We start from the raw sequence: 17,713 nt of genomic DNA, 5'->3' as shown, positions 1-17,713 counted from the left end.
TTTTAAAGGAGTTTTCAATGGCATATCAGATCGCACTCTTTTCCCTTGTGAGTTTTCTCTCAAAGTTTCTCATAATGGTTTTTAATGAGGCAATATCTTCTCAAAGATCATATGTCATACTTTATATTTTTCCTATTAAGTTTTTTTAAAGAAAGTATTCACGACATATTAATTGTTCTCTAAACTCACTGATGAGTTTTCTCCTTCTTCAAAGGTTTTTCTCATATGAGTTATCAAGAGACAATAATCATTATATGTTGTATCATTTCTCCTTATTATTTTTCCTGCTAGGTTTAAAGAAGCTTTAGCAACATATCTGCATTATTCTCCTCATATTTTTCCCACATGATTTTTGAAGGAGACATTCAAGATTATTCAAAGAATTTGTCAAGATGATGGATATACCAAAGAAGAGGCGTTCTAAAGGGGGGGTGTTCAAAATAGAATATTTGCTTATTAATTAAGCTAATTAGGATTAAGTTAATTGTTAGATACGTTGCTTGGTTCTCAAGCAATCATGTACTTCCTTGGCTCTCAAGGCAACTATGTAATTCCTTGGCTCTTAAGTAACTATGTGTTTACTTGACCGCCAAACATCATGTGTACTTCCGTCTGGGTATAAATACCTCATTTCTATCATCAATAAAGACGAATGGATCATCTTTATTCAACTCTCTTGTTTTTTACTTTCTACTTCAAACATCGGTGACCCGCAAACCCGAAATGAAAGAAAAGTCCAACAAAGCAAAAGGAACCTGACACAAACAACCCGGTACGCGAGACCGAGGAGCCTCGAACTACTGAGATTCGTGCTGATCAGACGGCTACAAAAAAACGACCAGAGGTATAATAAAAAACAAATGTGTGAAAATCATGAAAAGTGCAGAATTAAAAGCCTAGAACAGGAACCTCAAAGAAAAAAAAAACCTAGAACAGCCACGTGCGAGAATAACAAACCAGCACGTGACGGCAGTTCTTCAGCCAAAATTGCTTTTCGTCATCAATCAATCAAAAAGGAAAGAAAAGAAGGCGGCTGTGAAGACAGCAGAACGCGACTTTTCCTCGTCCTGCGACTGCGATGCCAGCCGAAAGAAGCTGAAGATCGCGAGTAGAGCACGCCACCGACTTCCCCCCTCCTCCGACAAACCATCACGCTCCCGCGTCGCCGTGATCGGCGCGGGGGCGGCGGGCCTGGCGGCGGCGCGCGAGCTGCGGCGCGAGGGCCACGCGCCCGTCGTCTTCCAGCGCGCCGCGGCCGTGGGCGGCACCTGGCGCTACGAGGACTCGAACGCCGCCGACCCGGCCGACCCGCTCGGCGCCGGCGGCGCGCACTCGAGCCTCTACGCGTCCCTCCGCACCAACCTCCCCCGCGAGTCCATGAGCTTCCTCGACTTCCCCTTCGTCGCGGACCGCTCCTCCGCCGACCCGCGCAGGTTCCCCGGGCACCCGGAGGTCGAGGGCGAGCTGGAGGAGGACGTGTTCGACGCCGTGGTCGTCTGCAACGGCCACTTCACCGAGCCGCGCGTCGCCGCCATCGCCGGTAATTAGCTCCGCCCGATCTATTCTATCCCTCGCTGCTGATCGTAGTACGTAGTACTTCCGATCGATCCGATTATCCCGTCCGACGACAGCAGTGTCAACCTGCAGGACTACCTCATAACCAGTAAACTTTGGCTAATTCTTTCAAGCCAATCAGCGCTACTACTGTCTCGGCTTCCTCCACTGTTGAGCAACGATCAATGCTTTGGCATACAGACTGACCTCGATGATCCCTGGCTACCGCACCAATCCATATCTGTCACCAGATTCAGAGGAGGCGGCGTCAGATTTCAGCTTCACAACCCCTGGTTCCGGAGCAGACCAATGGTTAGTGTCAAGCCAATCAATCTGGAAGTGTGCAAGGACCAAGAGTTTTTTCTTTTTGCAGTATCAGTGTTCTGCGATGCTTCATTTAGATGCTCATCAAACCTGTTTAAGAACACCACAGATCCTGACACGGTATCTTTTCCGTCCCTATGCAGTATGCACCACGTTGTTTCTTAGGTGCCAAGCTTGCCAGAGTAGCAACAGAGTTCTATTTCTGTTAGTTTTAGATTGTGGATCCCGCAACATCTGAAGCCAATCCTCATGTTCTCCTTGACAATTCTTCTCCTGAAAGCATTCTGTTTTTTGTGGCAAGGGATTGTGTGGCAACACGCCAGCCAAAGATTTTGATTTTCTTAGGAATTCTAGCTTTCCAGATCAGCTCCCAAATCCCCCTCAAAAAAAAAAAAGATCAGCTCCCAAATGTTCCTATCACCCGCATCCCTAGAAGAGCTACAGAGAGCAGCTGTAGCATTGTTTTTTTTTATCTCATATGCCAATTTATATGCACTTCGACAGTGAAGACTCGGGGCTTTTCATAGTGCCATGCTACACGGTCCTCTACTATATTTGAGGGAATTCTCATTTTGCAGATCTCTTCCCACTAGTAGAAAACAGAGCTTTGGTCATGGGACAATATTCATATTAGTCCCGGTTCAGTCATGAACCGGGACTAATATGAGCATTGGTCCCGGTTCGTGCGGCTAAGGCTTTAGTCCCGATTCACCTGAGCCCTTTAGTCCCGGTTTGAGACACGAACCGAGACTAAAGGATGCGATGCCCTTTAGTCCTGGTTTGAGACACGAACCAGGACTAAAGGGTCTGATGCCCTTTAGTCCCGGTTTGTGTCTCAAACCGAGACTAAAGGTCCCATTTTCAAACTCTACCCCCGCCCCCCTGTGGATCCCCTTTTTTGTTTTGAAAAAATCAAAAAAAATGATAAAAACTTCAAAAAATAAAATCCTTCGAGAGGTAGTTATATTACTACATCTATTAGTTAGGAAATTTTAAAAACTTAAATTTGGACATGTTTTGCAAAAAATGTAGGGAAAATGTAAAACGGCTATAACTTTTGCATAGGATGTCGAAAAAAAACGTATAATATATCAAAATTTTCGGAACGAAAATCCGCATTTAAAGGAGACCGCCTACGGCATGTTTGCCAATTTTTAGAATCCTCAAATTCTAAAAGGGAAAAAAGTTATGCTCAAATTTCAGTTTTTTTTGAAATTTTGTTAAATCTGGTCAAACTATGGTCAAACTACTTATTCAAGAAGTATTAGTGTTACTAAATAATTATTCAAGAATATTAGTGTTACTAAATAATTATTTCAGTTTTTTTGAATTTTGGTCAACTATGGTCAAACTGTGGTCAAACTATGGTCAAACTGTGGTCAAACTACTTATTCAAGAAATATTAGTGTTACTAAATAATTATTGATTTTTAGAAGAATAGTTTCAAACTCAAACAGTGAAATATGTGACTTCATGCTCAAGCTAAATTCCTGAGGGTTAATAGGATTGACATCTTACTATTGTCAGGAAAACAACAAGTGCAGACTTGGAAACGAGAGAGAATAGAATCCAGAAGTTAAGCGTGCTCAGGCTGGAGTAGTGAGAGGATGGGTGACCATTCGGGAAGTTAGATGATTTGGAATGATGAGGGGTGATTAGAGATTAAAGGTTAAATTGAGCAGTGATGAGGGGTGATTAGAGATTAGAGGTTAAAATAATTCAAAAATTTGAAATTCAAAAAAAATTCAAAAAAATTCATAAAATTTCCTTTAGTACCGGTTGGTGTTACCAACCGGGACTAAAGGTGGACCTCCAGGCATCGGCCACGTGGAGGGCCTTTAGTCCCGGTTCCAGTTAGAACCGGGACTAAAGGGGGAGGCTTTAGTACCGACCCTTTAGTCCCGGTTCCAGAACCGGGACTAAATGCCCTTTTTCTACTAGTGTCCGCATCAAAGGGATGGAAATTTTGGTTTGTTGAACTTTGTGTTCCATGTGAGAGAACGTCGTACCCTGTCTAGGGCGACAACTTCGTGTTATATAGGGTCGGGGCGCAACTCCCGCATAGCTTACAGAGGTTGATTACATCGTCGGGATCCTGACTTGAGATCCAAAGGATATACTAGAGAGATACGGATAGTTACAATAGATAAGAGAGAATCACAACTACCCTAGTCTATAACTTCGGTTTGAGGTGGACTCCTGGTCGAACCCATACGTCAACTCTGTCGTGGTAGATACGTTGCTTAACACCCTCCTTTAATCACAACTGTGTTAAGTTGATATTACGTTTGAACTCTTCAAAGTTTCTTGTGGGCAATGCTTTTGTAAAGCCATCTGCAACTTGGTCTCGTGAATGAACAAGCCGAATTTCCAATTGTCTGTTGGCAACTCTTTCTCTGACAAAGTGAAAATATATCTCAATGTGTTTTGCTCTTGCATGGAACACTAGATTAGCAGATAAATAAGTGGCACCCAAGTTGTCACACCATAAACATGGAATTCTGGTATGCTTCACATAAAGTTCTCTTAACATGGACTGAACCCAGATAATTTCTGTTGTAGCATTTGCTAATGCTTCATACTCTGCTTCCGTGCTTGACCTGGATATCGTAGCCTGTTTCTTAGCACATCATGAGTCAGAGAATGCACTAACAAGATTGGATGATAACTTGCTGAAAGTAAGACCAAGGTTCACAGTATGTTTTACATATCTCACAATGTGTTTGGCAGCAGTCCAGTGAACTGTGGTGGGTGCATGAAGAAACTGGCAGACCTTGTTGGCAGCAAAAGATATATAGGTCTAGTCAAGGTTAAGTACTAAAGATCCCCTACCAAACTACTGTATCTAGTATTGTCTTCTTGATTCAAGAGAACTCCCTCTTCAAGTGATAATTTTTCTGTGCTTGAGAGAGGAGTCAACGAAGGTTTGCATCCTTGTAAACCAACTCTTCTTACCAGATCAGTAGCATATTTTTCTTGAGATAGGTGGAGGCCATCTTCATGTTTCTTTAACTCAATACCTAGAAAGAAATGCAAGTCTCCCAAGTCCTTGAGAGCAAATTCAGCACTTAGATCTTTTAACAGCCCTGCCACAGCTTCATCTAATGAACTTGTGACAATGATATCATCTACATAAATCAACACAAATATTGATGTATTTGACTTATTGTAAATAAACAGAGATGTATCAGACTTGGAGGGAGTAAAGCCATGTGCTTGCAATTTCTGACTCAGACGTGACTCCCATGCTCTGGAAGCCTGCTTCAGTCCATATAAGGCTTTATCAAGCTTGCACACATGAAAAGGCTTACTCTTGTTTTGAAACCCAGGAGGTTGTTTCATGTATACTTCCTCTTCCAGAATGCCATGGAGGAACGCATTCTGTACATCTAGTTGTCTAAGGCTCCATCCCCTGGACACAACAATAGACAGCAGAAGACTGATAGTGGCAGCTTTTACAACGGGACTAAATGTGTCCTCATAGTCAATACAATACCGTTGTTTGAAGCCTTTTGCAACCAATCTGGCCTTGTAGTGATCTATAGTTCCATCAGACTTTCTCTTTATTCTGTAAACCCACTTGCAATCAATTAAATTTTTACCTTGCCATGGGGAACTAAATGTCATGGTCTGTTTTTCTGAAGTACCATGTATTCTTCTTCCATGGACTTTTTCCACCGGACATCACCAAGCGCTTCATCAAGAGTGTCTGTTTCACCTGTGGATCAAGTTAAACCAAATTTGGTTATCTATTTATAATTAACAGGTTGAATTACCCCCCTTTGTAGCCTTGTACGCAGAGGAGCGGGAGAGGCCACACTGTTGCCCTCCGCAGAAGATCCAGCCTCTCATCATGGCGATCCTGAGGCAGACAGGGCTGGTGCTCCCGATGTGGTATCTCCTGTAGCGACGGGATTTTCTGTGGCGTCTGCGGTTGGTGTGGACGTATTTGTTGGAGCAAAAGATCCCACAGCGCGCATGTGATCCATGTCAGGCCCATCATGGCGCAATGATTGCGTGGGGCTGGGCGAATCCACCTCTGATCACGCGCCCGTGGTAGGTCTGGTGGGATCAGCACCGGATCCCGTGCCTGCATCAAATTCTACGCCTGGAGGCCCACCTGGCTGGCGGGGCACGTAGTGGCGGGGTCTGCCCGCTGGCCAGCGAGACGGGGGCTGGCACGTGTCGTTGGGTGATCGGCGTGGAGTGGAGGCCGTGGCTGGCCCAGTTGGAGAGGCCCGCATGGCGGCGATTGGCTAGCTGCTGCCGCACCGCACAGGGGACGCGAGATCCGATGCGCTGACGCCCTGCCGTAGCGCGGATCCCGTGGAGGATTCGCTAGCGCACTGCTGAGGCATCGATCCCGAGCCTAATTTGTCTCCCGTCGAGCGACACAACAAATATCACTCATTTGGAGCATGTTGTGCACCCTTTTGAGCGTTTTCTTCACCATTTTCTTCAGCGTTTGCATCTGCATCAGCACAAGACTCAAGAGCACGGTTATGAGGATTAGTCAATAGTTGATCATCACAATCATTTCCCCCTTGATCAACGCCGGTGAAACTAGATGGTAGAAGAAGTATTTCCTGATGTAGGAGAGCACCGACATTGGGGTGAAGATTGGCGAAAGGAAATTTTGTTTCATCAAACACGACATCTCGAGAGATTAAACGCGACCCGTGGAAATGTAAGGCACTTGACGCCTTTGTGTTTGAGCACTATAGCCAATGAATGCACATAGTCTGGATCTAAGCGTGAGTTTACGATCATTGTAGGGACAAGGATTAGGCCAACAGGCGCACCCAAACACGCGAAGAGACGTGGTAGTCTGGTTTGGTGTGAAATAGCCTTTCCATGGGAGTTTCATTGTTAATTACACGACTAGGTAGCATATTGATAATGTGGATAGCGGTGAAGAAAGCCTCGTCCCAAAATTTGAGGGGCATGAAGGCGCCGGCTAGAAGGGAAAACCCAACATCGACAATGTGTCGATGCATGCGCTCGGCTGACCCATTTTGTTGATGGGCATGAGGACACGAAACATGATGGGATATGCCAAGTTTTTGGAAGAATGAGTTTAGTTTCTCATACTCCCCTCCCCGATCAGATTGGAGAGCAAGGATTTTACTATCAAATTTTCTTTCAAAGAGAGCTTGAAAATTGAGAAAAACTTGGCAAACATCCGAACGTTTCTTAAGGAGATAGATCCATGTGAACTTGATATAGTCGTAAATGAAACTCACATAATATGTATGTCTACCAACAGAAGAGGGAGCAGGCCCCCATACATCAGAAAAAATAACTTGCAAATGTTTGGTCGAAATACTAGTACAAATTGGATAAGGCAATTTGTGGCTCTTGGCCCTTTGACACGAATCACAAACTGTTTCAACATCACGATCCCCAACAACACGAATCACAAAACACTCAACTAAAGAGAAATCTGCATGGCCTAATCGATTGTGCCACCGTGTTGAAGACACTTTGGTGGCACTAAGAACTTGTTTATTGAATCTTTTAATCTCCGGGATCAACGGGTAAAGCCCAAGAATGCATCTACATCGATATAGCACCCTCCTCGTTGCTTGATCCTTGATCAAAAAGAAGAAGGGGTGAAATTCAAGAAAGACGTGATTATCAATGGCAATGCGGTGGACAGAAAGAAGATTTTTGTTGGCACTAGGAACATGCAAGATTCTTTTTAGATGGATTTTCCTATGAGGGGTTTTAATTATTGAGTGACCAATATGACCAATCTTCATACCTTCTCCACTAGCGGTGTGGATGTGGTCTTCGCCGCGGTATTTTTCCCGCATGGTCACCTTCTCCAGCTCACCGGTGATGTGGTTGGTAGCACCGCTGTCGACGTACCAATTTGTATCGACGCCATAGGAAGCTTCGGCAGCCTCGACCACCTTTTCATCTTGAGATGAGTTTTCATCTTCATCAAACCGGTACCAACAGTCCTTGGCAGAGTGGCCCAGCTTACCGCAGATTTGGCAGCGGACAGCATCATGGTGAGATTTGTTGGTGGAGCCGTTCGATCGCCGACCGCCCTTGGTGTTGGAGTAGGAGGGGCGGCCGCCGCCGCGTGCGTTGTTGTTGCCGCTGGTGTTGCCCCCGCCAGGGGCCCTGCTCTTCCCGCGAGGAGGGCCGCGAGAGCGGGAACCACTACCACGCCCGCGGGTGGCGACGTTTGCTGATGACTTGAAGCCACCACCGGTCCCAGCCCCTTGGAAGAGGGCCACTCCTTGATCGAAGTTGCTTATCTGAGCGAACAGTTCGTCAAGAGTGATTGGGATGACACGAGCATCCAGGGCAGAGACCAGCGGCTGGTATTCCATGTCCAGGGCGTTGATGAGGTAGGAGATGAGCTCGTCGTCGTCTAGGGGTTTACCGGCCGCCACGAGCTCGTCAGCGAGAGATCGCATGTGCGCGAAGAAGGTGGCCACAGACTGTGTGCCCTTCTGCACGTTGGTGAGCGCTGCCCGGATGTTGTTGACGCGGGACAGCGAGGTCGACGAGAACATCTTTGCCAGCGCCGAGCAGAGCTCGTGTGCATGGACGATTGAGGTGACCTGCACGAGCACTTCCTTCGAGAGGTTATTCAGGAGATTTCCCAGTACCTGCTGATCCTCTCGGATCCACATGTGGTGAAGAGGATTCGGAATGGACTCCTCCTTGCCATCCTTGTCCTTGGTGACGACGACTTTGGCCGGCTCGGGTACGCTCCCATCAACATACCCGAAGAAACCAGCACCTCGGAGTTGCGGCGTGATCTGGGTGCGCCAGAGGATGTAGTTGGTGTGGGTGAGGCGCTCGGTGATCTGGCCGGAGAGGGTTGAGTTGGAGGAGCCGAGGAGGCCATGGTGGGAGGTTTCTGGCAATGGAGAAAATAGATGAGATGGAAGAGGTAGGCTCTGATTACAATGTGAGAGAACGTCGTACCCTGCCTAGGGCGACGGCTTCGTGTTATATAGGGTCGGGGTGCAACTCCTGCATAGCGTACAGAGGTTGATTACATCGTTGGGATCCTGACTTGAGATCCAAGGGATAGACTAGAGAGATAGAGATAGTTACAATAGATAAGAGAGAATCACAACTACCCTAGCCTATAGCTTCGGTTTGAGGTGGACTCTTGGTCGAACCCATACGTCAACTCTGTCGTGGTAGATACGTTGATTAACATTCCATTCACTTGTATCTGGATCAAAATTAGTTGATTAACCCACCGAAGCCTCAATCTCCTTATAAATTCCGCAGTTCTGCGCCCCTCTTTTCTAGGTATCCATTGGTCCCTTTGAATCTGAAAGCTTCTTCCATTTCCCACTCACCAAATCATACCCCTTTTTAAGAGCTCAAGGCCAAATTTGATGCCTCTCTAGGCTTGCGATGCGTCAGAAGGTTTCAATGTGGGTAGTATTTGGACTTTAGCACTCTAGCTCAGAGGCTATTGGGTTTCTGGCTAAGTCTCCAACCTTGCCTAGCCAGCAAGGCTTGGTTGAATAAATGCATGCCACGGAAACCTATACCACCATCCCTTTTAAGTTTGGTCATGCAATGAACCTTGCACTTATGATGTTCTCATACTTCTTACAAAAGCCTATGTTCAACTTGAACACTCCCATGACATATGTTGGCAATGCTTGGACGACAGCTTTAATGTTGACTTTTTTTGCCGCCTGAGACATGATCCTCTCATTCTAATCATTGCACCTCTTCCCAAATCTGTCCATGATTGGTTGGAACTTGTCATTCTTCATTATTCCTTTAGACGTGGGCAGGCTCAAATATTTACTTTCAAATGAGAAGGATTCCATGCCCAAGATTGTCTTAATCTCTTCTTTGACTCGTGATGGGCAAGCTTCAGTAAAAAAAAAGAGCATTTACTTGGACTGAGGAGCTTCCAGGTACATTTTTGAAATAAGTTCAGTACATCATTGATTCTCGTGGCATGCACAACTGAGGCCTTGAAGAAGAGTAAGCTACCATCCACAAAGACGAGATTTGATATTCCTGGGCTCCCTCGAGCAATCTTTAAGGGGAGAAGAGATTCGTTGTAACCTCATTGTTAAGCAAGCTAGCCAGCTCATCAGCCACGAACAAGAAAAGGTAAGGACTCGATGGGTCACCTTGTCTTAAGCCCCTCGAGGGGGCAAAAGCTTCCAACAATTTACCGTTGCATCTCACCGGTCGATCCGATTTGCTGACGTACAATTTCGTAGTGTAGGTATCCATTGCTGGCCCGGGAAACAGATGCACAGCCACAACTACCGTGTGCCTGATCGATTTCGCGGTCAGGTGCGTCGTACAGAATGCATACTACTGTTCATTGTTATTATTTGATCGTGATTAATGTGCTAACAATTAGTTACTATTGTACTATTGGTGTCTAGGTTGTAATGGTGATAGGGTACCAGCCGAGCGGCATGGACATCTCCAGGGACATCGCCGGTGTGGCCAAAGAGGTCCACGTCGCCATGAAATCGGAACCTCCTTATCAAATGGACACTACTACTGCCACTGGCCATGCCAACCTGTGGCTCCATTCCTGCACGGTACCCACCATATATTATATACTATACTACACACTTGTTTAAAAAGAAATTAATATACCTAGATGATACCCCATATAATATACACATATATATTTCGGTAAGATTTTGATTTATAGAACATGCAAAATTGATATTATTATGAGGCTATATATATATATATATATATATATATATATATATATATATATATATATATATATATATATACTCCTCCCGTCTTGTAATATAAGATCATTTTGCAAGCTAAAACAGCTTGCAAAACGATCTTATATTATGGAGCGGAGGGAGTAATTTATTGTATCTCTGATTGTTGTGTAATTTCAAGATATTTGTTAAATATGAATATCATGACATACCTTTTCTCACGCATGATTGCATATGTTAAGGTGGTGCTTTTCCCCCTGCATGGTTAGATGCTGAGGTGACTTATCTGAATATCTGTAAGACAAACATGTTAGCGAGGATCACCTAGCTAGTTATTTAGAATTATGTTCGCACAATGTTCAAATGCAAACGTTTTGCAGATTGAGCGTGCGGAGGAAGACGGTAGCTTGGTGTTCCAAGACGGCAGCAGGATCAAAGCTGATGTCATCCTGCACTGCACTGGGTACGTTACAACTGATTGTGAAATTATGTCTCAGATGATGGATGGATCGCTTATGCTAATTGCGTTGACGGATTGTTGGCTTGCTTGCAGATACAAGTACAGCTTTCCATTCCTGGGTGGCGACGACGACGGCGAGTTGGCCGGTGCAATCTTTGTGGACGACAACCGCGTGGGCCCGCTGTACAAGCACGTGTTCCCGCCAATATTGGCTCCTCACATCTCCTTCATCGGATTGCCCTTCAGGGTTGGTCAATCAACTCCTTAAGTTAATTTGATATTTCGCCAACTTGGGAATTAATTTAGCGGATTTGCCAATTCTGAGTTGCCTGAATTTTTTGCAAAACCTCAATCACGTAAAATTGCACATTGATTGGCCTAAACTTGCACTTTTCAAATCATGCAACTTTAGTGCAAGTTTTAATTGTTTCAACTAGATTATGTTATATACTTGTTTTTTTCAATGAGGCTAAAACTACTCCAGAAATCCTATCCTTATGGATAACATTATGTATTATGGGCTAGCGTAGACACATTGTAGCTAAATGACCCACATTGAACAGTCCATTGTTGCCAGCGCATAACTTGCCAAAAGCAAAAAAATAAAAGTAAAAGAGAAGTAAAACATCAGCTACGCGAGATGCAAATCTGAAGCAAGGGAACTTGTATTTTAAATAATTGTAGGCATGTGATGGATAGACATCCCCTTGACTAAGCTTGTTTAATAATTCAGTATATGGAATTAATTAATGCATATGTTGATATCTCCGGACTGATGTACCGTCCATCCGGGCAGACGATCCCTTTTCTAGTGTTTCAGCTCCAAAGCAAGTGGGTGGCTGGGGTTCTATCGGGAAGACTTGAGCTCCCATCACAAGAGGCCATGATGCGGGATGTGGATGCGTTCTACTCGGACATGGAAGCTCGCGGATGCCCCAAGAGACGCACTCATGATCTGGGACAAGGCAATCTGGTACGTATATGCATACATACTTGCATTCATCCATGTACATATGCATAATCAATCGATACTTCTAACCCCATGTCCAAGACGCACTCATGATTTGGGCGTTTGTAGTTTGAGTACGAGGACTGGGTGGCGGAGCAATGCGGGCTGGGGAGGATGGAAGGGTGGAGGAAGGGCATGTTCGTTGCAACGTGTAAGAACCTGGCTGATCGCCCGAACAGCTACCGGGATGAATGGGACGACGACCACCTGTTGCCACAGGCGCATCAGGATTTCAGCAAGCATTCCTGCCTCTGACCGATCAATATTGAATAGCAGATACTGGATTGTTTGGCTTCGAGTCACTTGGTCGATCTTGGCTTTTGCCCATTATTTATATTGGCTGGCTAATTGTTTCAGCAACTACTTCAGTTTCCATAATCGATTTTCAGCAGAGCAAACTCGCGGAGCGCTCCTCAGTCGAGATGAAACGAAACAATAGGTATCAGCCCTTAATGCATGTGTGATAAATCCTCCCAGCTACTCTTCGGTAGATCGTGATCATCCCTGCATATGACGATCGGACAGGGGGGATGGGCGACGCGTTTTGTGAGCCCGTCACGGCGCGGTGGTAGGTGTGGTTCGCCGCCGATCTGAAATTGGCGACGACCCCCAAGTACCACCGGGGCATGGTGGTGCTACACCCGCACACCACGACGGTGTGCCTCATCGACGAGCGCGGGTGCACGATTGATAGGCGATCGGGGGGCGGGTTCGTGTTGGCCCCTAGGGCTACGGTTGCGTTCTCTTGTCACGTTGCGCACATCGAGAAGGACATCACCGGCGGGGATGGCGTCTCGGGAGACGGCGAAGGAGGAAATGCGACCGGTGGGAGAGCAATTAAGGCGGAGGGGGGATTAAGATCGAAGAAATCCGCGCAGGTTATTCCCCTTCCCACTCTTCCTCTCCCGCACACCTCATCCACTGCTCTGTCTGCTCGAGCTCGCGGCGGAGATGGTGGAGATCAGCGAAGAGAAGATGCAGAGGTTCGCGGGCAGGGATGCGCGCCTGCGGATCCGCCTGAGAGAGATCGGGTCCTGGTACTTGAGCAAGCGCGAGATGTACGCGGAGGCGGAGGCGATTATGGAGAATCTGACGGAGGAGGAGGAGAGATCGATGTTCAGGCGCGGAGGGCGCAAGCACCCACTGCAGGTGCTTCTGTGGGCGGCGGATCAGGCAGACTCGCCGGTGCGGACGGTGGCGAGGAAGTGGGTGGCCTTCACCATCTTCGCGACCGCGAACCTCGCCCCCGCCATGAGGGAATCGGTGCTTCGCCCTCGAGAGGGGGTCCTGGCCCTCCCAGCTCCAGGGTCGGCCATGGCCCCGATCGAGATCCGCGAAGATCCGGTGGATCAGGCGCCGCAGGAGGCGGCGGGGGCGCCACGCCGCTCTGCTCGTCTCGCCGCAGCACCATCAACCTCGGAGACTCCAGAGCCTCGTCGTTCAGCACGCCTCGCTGGGAACAGAGTATGAGTCCTTCGCTGAATGGCAACCGCTTTTGGATGCTAGCTAGTGAAGATTCAGATGACGTTTCTGACGAGGATCTCACTAATTCAGGTATGATCTGGCCTTCTGTTCTTAAGTACCTGACACACACTTGCGATTGTGAGGGTGATCGGGGAGATATTGATACTCAGCATCGAATTAGATGAGTTAATCGTAGATTGAAAAAGAGGATGAATACTTATGTTCAGAGCCTTTTGCTTAAAAATGAAAAAGTTGGGGATGAAAAACAGAGAGGTGTAAATCAAAATGAATTCATTCACATTGATTCACCCAATTGGGGGAAGTTTCATAACCAAACAAATTGATATCGCATTGATAAGGATTAGGGATAAGATACCCAAGATATGGGATCTGCCTAGATTTCCTGAGTATTTGTCAGATATAGATACTGACTATGAGGGGTGTGAGGTTGATGATAATAGAATTGATAAGAGAGACATGATTCTCTGTGAAGAAATATTGGTTGATAGAAAAATTAGGGTGAACAATATCCTAGGAAATTTTATGCTGGAAGAAGTAATGGAGGAAAGTCTAGATTATAAAAGTGGATACGAGTCAGGAGCAGAAAAGGTGCAGATGGGATGGGGGGACAATGTGGGGGGGGGGGGGGGGGAAGGATGACCAGGTGGGCTCTGGAGGAAAGTGGCCCAGTAGTGGGATGTGCGAAAAAAGCCCAGCTACAGATACTGGGAGAGTGGGCCTATATATAGGGGGGATCCCATCCTTCATCCCTGATCCAGATTTCCTCCATCTACCAAACCCTAGCGAAACCTCGACGGCGACTAACGAAGAAGAGGAAGAGGTGAAGAGAGATCTACTTTGGGAAGGAAAAGAAGTTATGGCTGGCAGACAAGAGGGTTGGAGGCCAAGGCCTGGAAGAGGAACCAATCCAGGAGCGAGAGGTAATTTCTATGGCAGATCTGAGAGTTTTGGGAGAGGTTTCAATAGGCAAGAAGAGAGAGAGTTGGATGGATACGGCTGGAGGAACAAAGAGGGGAGTTTCAGAGGAGGATCAGGGACGAACAGCAGTGGTTCTGGTGGGGATGGAAATTCCACCGGGAGTGGTAGAGTTGGAGACAATAAGTTTGGCAGATTTGCATCAGACAGAAGTGGTAATCAACAGGAAAGATACCAGGCTGGGATGAGTAAAAGCAGGCAGGAAAGTGGATCTGGGAATAACACAAACATTGCACAGCTGGGGCCGCAGGGAGGACCAGTTCAGTTGGCAGGAGGGTTCCCCATGATGAGCAGCAATGGTTTCCCTCAGCTAGTGCCAATGGGATGGGGCTTGGGCAGTTTGGTTTCGTGCCACAAGAGCAAATGGCATAGCAGTATCAGTTCCTCTTCTCCAATATGCCAAAACAGGAAACTCTGCAGCCACAAGTTGGTGCTAGGGTGGAGGGAGCTAAAGAGACAGCTAAAAAGAAAGAGATAGGAAATCCCAAGGAACTTTTCTGTTTTAAATGCAAAGAACAGGGGCATGTAAAAAGTGACTGCAAAAATAAGGTCTTTTGTGTGGTATGCCAGAGGCCATCTCACAATACTGAAGAATGCACCATTCTGAAACAACCAAAACCAGTTGCCAAATATGTTGGATACGGAGCCAGGGGGCTGGGATGTCTTCTGGTGTAGAACACCAAAGAGATTGTTGCTACAGAGCACATTAACCCCATGGCCTTGGTTACTGTACAGGAGGGACAACTGAATGACACCACAGTGGCCTATGGGTTTAGCAAAATGTTTGATTGGGAGTGGACTTGGAGAGCCAAGTTTCAGAGCCCAAAAACATTCCTTATGAGATTTTCTAGCAAGGCCAAATTGATGGAGTTGAAAAACTTTGGCAAATTCACTCTGCTTGGCACAGGGGCTATGGTGGAGGTTGACTTCTGGAGTCCAGATGATAAAGCAAAAGGGAAACTACATTCAGTTTGGATCAAGATGTGGGGTGTTCCTGACACCCTGAGGCATTATATGGGGGCATGTGAAATTGGTTCAGCTCTGCGGCTAGTGGTTGAAGTAGATGTGGAACAGATTTATTCGAAGGAAGAAATTAGAGTGAAAGTGGGAGTGAGGGACTTACACAAAATTTCTGCTGGCACTGAGATAACTACTAAAGATTTGCTGCTTTATGATATTGGTTTTGAGTTTGATTCCATAGCAGAACAGGGGTGGTACAAGTTCGAAGAGGGGAATAAAAGGAAAATCTTTGACTACCTTGATTTGGAAAGCTCTGAAACACAGAGGGAGAATGAGATGCAGAAAAAAGTAAACAAGCTGAGTTTGGGAAGTCCTTGGTGAGCTTGGGGAGTTTGGGGTTGAAACAATATGAATAAGTGGTTCTTAAAGCAGGAGACACGGGTCAGAAAAATGAGATACCCAAGGAAAGGACAGGAACAGGGTTTGCTGGAGAAGGCCACAGTGAAGAAGAAATTTTGAAGGCTAGGCTTCAGAAAGCATAGGAACTTGCAGCAAGGGAGACTGCTCAACTTATGCTGGAGGAAAAAAAGAGGAAGGAAATGGAAATTATAAGAAAAACCTTATAAAAAAAGGTCAAGAGAATTGTTGCAAATCAATATGAAGGCAAGTGAAGAGGTGAGAGGGTCACAGTCAGGGTAGAAAATTATTGGAGATGAAGATGAAAAAGAGGACACTGAGGGAGGGGCAGTAGCAGAAGGCAGGCTGGAAGAGGAAGAGGGAATGACAGACTTAGAACTAATGGAACAGGCTATGGGGCTAGGATATATGGAGCCTGTGGATTACACTGCTAGTCAGGAAACTGAATCTTTTGAAACAAAGATCAAGAAGGCTGCCATAGGAGAACTGGAATCCCAAGAAGAAGAAGACTCTAGAAGATGTTCTAGACTGAAAGGCAAAGAGGACAAAAAAATCTCTGATTTGGCTAAAGAGAGAGTAGCACAAAAAAACAACTATGGTGAGTTTACTCCTTCTGGTATTGTTTCTAGATCTAATAATATCTTACAGCAGATTGCTGAGGGGGTTGGGGTTAGTTTGGGAAATAAACCTGACATTGTTAATCATAATTTAGAATTGATTAAAATGGCTGAACAGGCAAGGGTTGATATGTGGTTAGCAGACTACAATAATAATCAGAAACAAACCTCTCTACCTGAGGAGCATAATATCATTGATGCTGGAGAACACTCTCTGGAAGATTTGCTAGAAGTTGGGGGAAATGAGAGAGAAGAGGAAGAGAATGAAGAATGGGAATTAATTAAAGAACTTTTCTCATCAAAAAAAGAGAAGAAAAAAGGTAAAACTACCAGAGGTTCTGGAGTTAAAATTGCCTCTGCTATCAAAACCTTAGAATCTTCTGATAGGAAAAAAAGAAAAAAAGATGAGGGGTATCTTTTGGAATATGAGAGGATTTGGGGGCGATATCAAAAAAAGGTTTTTGAGGGAGATGATCATGGATATGAGAGTTGATTTCTTGGGTCTGCAGGAGACCATGAGACAACAATTTTCTAGAAATGATTTACAATAAATTTGTGTAGGAAGGGATTTCCACTGGCATTTCACTCCAGCTAGGGGGAAATCTGGTCGCCTTCTGTTGGGAGTCAATTATACCACATTAGATGTGATTTCTCGGGATGAAGGAGATTATCACATAAAAATAACTGTCCAGGATGTTAAAAATAGATTTATTTGGGATTTAGTAGTGATCTATGGAGATGCGCAACCAGAAAGGAAAGCCCTATTTCTGGCTGAGTTATCCAGAATATTTCAAACATGTGTTAATCCAATTTTGATTGGAGGTGGCTTCAATATTATTAGAAAAGCTAGTGAGAAAAATAAACCAGGATCCCCTGGGCATTGGAGTTTTCATTTTAATGCTATTTTGGAACAAGCTGGGGTGAGAGAGCTTGATATGAATGGGAGACAATTCACTTGGGGGAATAATATACACAACCCTACTTTTGAAAAACTGGATAGGATACTTTGTAGCACTAAGTGGGAAGAGGTATACCCCTTAACGCAAGTAACAGCTTTGACTAGAGAGAAGTCTGATCACACTCCTCTTTACTTGGATTCTGGATATTTCCAAAAAACTGAGCCAATTTTCAGATTTGAAAATGCCTGGTTTTTGAGAGAAGGGATTGATGAAATTGTAGAGAAAGTTTGGAATGATCCTAACATTAAGGG

The 17,713-nt window shown here is 45.5% G+C and overlaps 1 protein-coding gene across 2 annotated transcripts; it reads left to right on the top strand.

Moving 5' to 3' along the window:
- Nucleotides 1–1,248: 1,248 nt before the first annotated feature.
- Nucleotides 1,249–12,444, top strand: LOC123106085 (flavin-containing monooxygenase FMO GS-OX-like 2). 2 transcript variants are annotated; one of them, XM_044528290.1, is made up of 7 exons: nt 3,799–9,990; nt 10,109–10,179; nt 10,275–10,436; nt 10,961–11,043; nt 11,134–11,287; nt 11,837–12,013; nt 12,119–12,444. In XM_044528290.1, the coding sequence occupies exons 2-7, from the start codon at nt 10,135–10,137 to the stop codon at nt 12,302–12,304; spliced, it is 807 nt and encodes a 268-aa protein (XP_044384225.1). In that variant the 5' UTR covers nt 3,799–9,990; nt 10,109–10,134; the 3' UTR covers nt 12,305–12,444. The 2 variants fall into 2 exon arrangements, with proteins under 2 accessions (XP_044384226.1, XP_044384225.1); XM_044528291.1 differs by lacking the exons at nt 3,799–9,990; nt 11,837–12,013; nt 12,119–12,444 and adding an exon at nt 1,249–1,540 and having other exon boundaries at nt 11,134–11,321.
- The last annotated feature ends 5,269 nt before the right edge of the window (nt 12,445–17,713 follow it).

This window comes from Triticum aestivum, chromosome 5A (genome assembly GCF_018294505.1).
Source record: "Triticum aestivum cultivar Chinese Spring chromosome 5A, IWGSC CS RefSeq v2.1, whole genome shotgun sequence".
NCBI lineage: Eukaryota > Viridiplantae > Streptophyta > Magnoliopsida > Poales > Poaceae > Triticum > Triticum aestivum.
This window is presented reverse-complemented; position numbering and strand designations above follow the sequence as displayed.

Bases quoted from the DNA above. Each gene is read 5' to 3' on its own strand.
- LOC123106085 (XM_044528290.1), top strand. From the start codon at position 10,135: ATGCACAGCCACAACTACCGTGTGCCTGATCGATTTCGCGGTCAG. The intron at 10,437-10,960 runs GTACCCACCATA...AACGTTTTGCAG, and splicing joins TGTGGCTCCATTCCTGCACG to ATTGAGCGTGCGGAGGAAGA. The intron at 11,288-11,836 runs GTTGGTCAATCA...CCATCCGGGCAG, and splicing joins TCATCGGATTGCCCTTCAGG to ACGATCCCTTTTCTAGTGTT.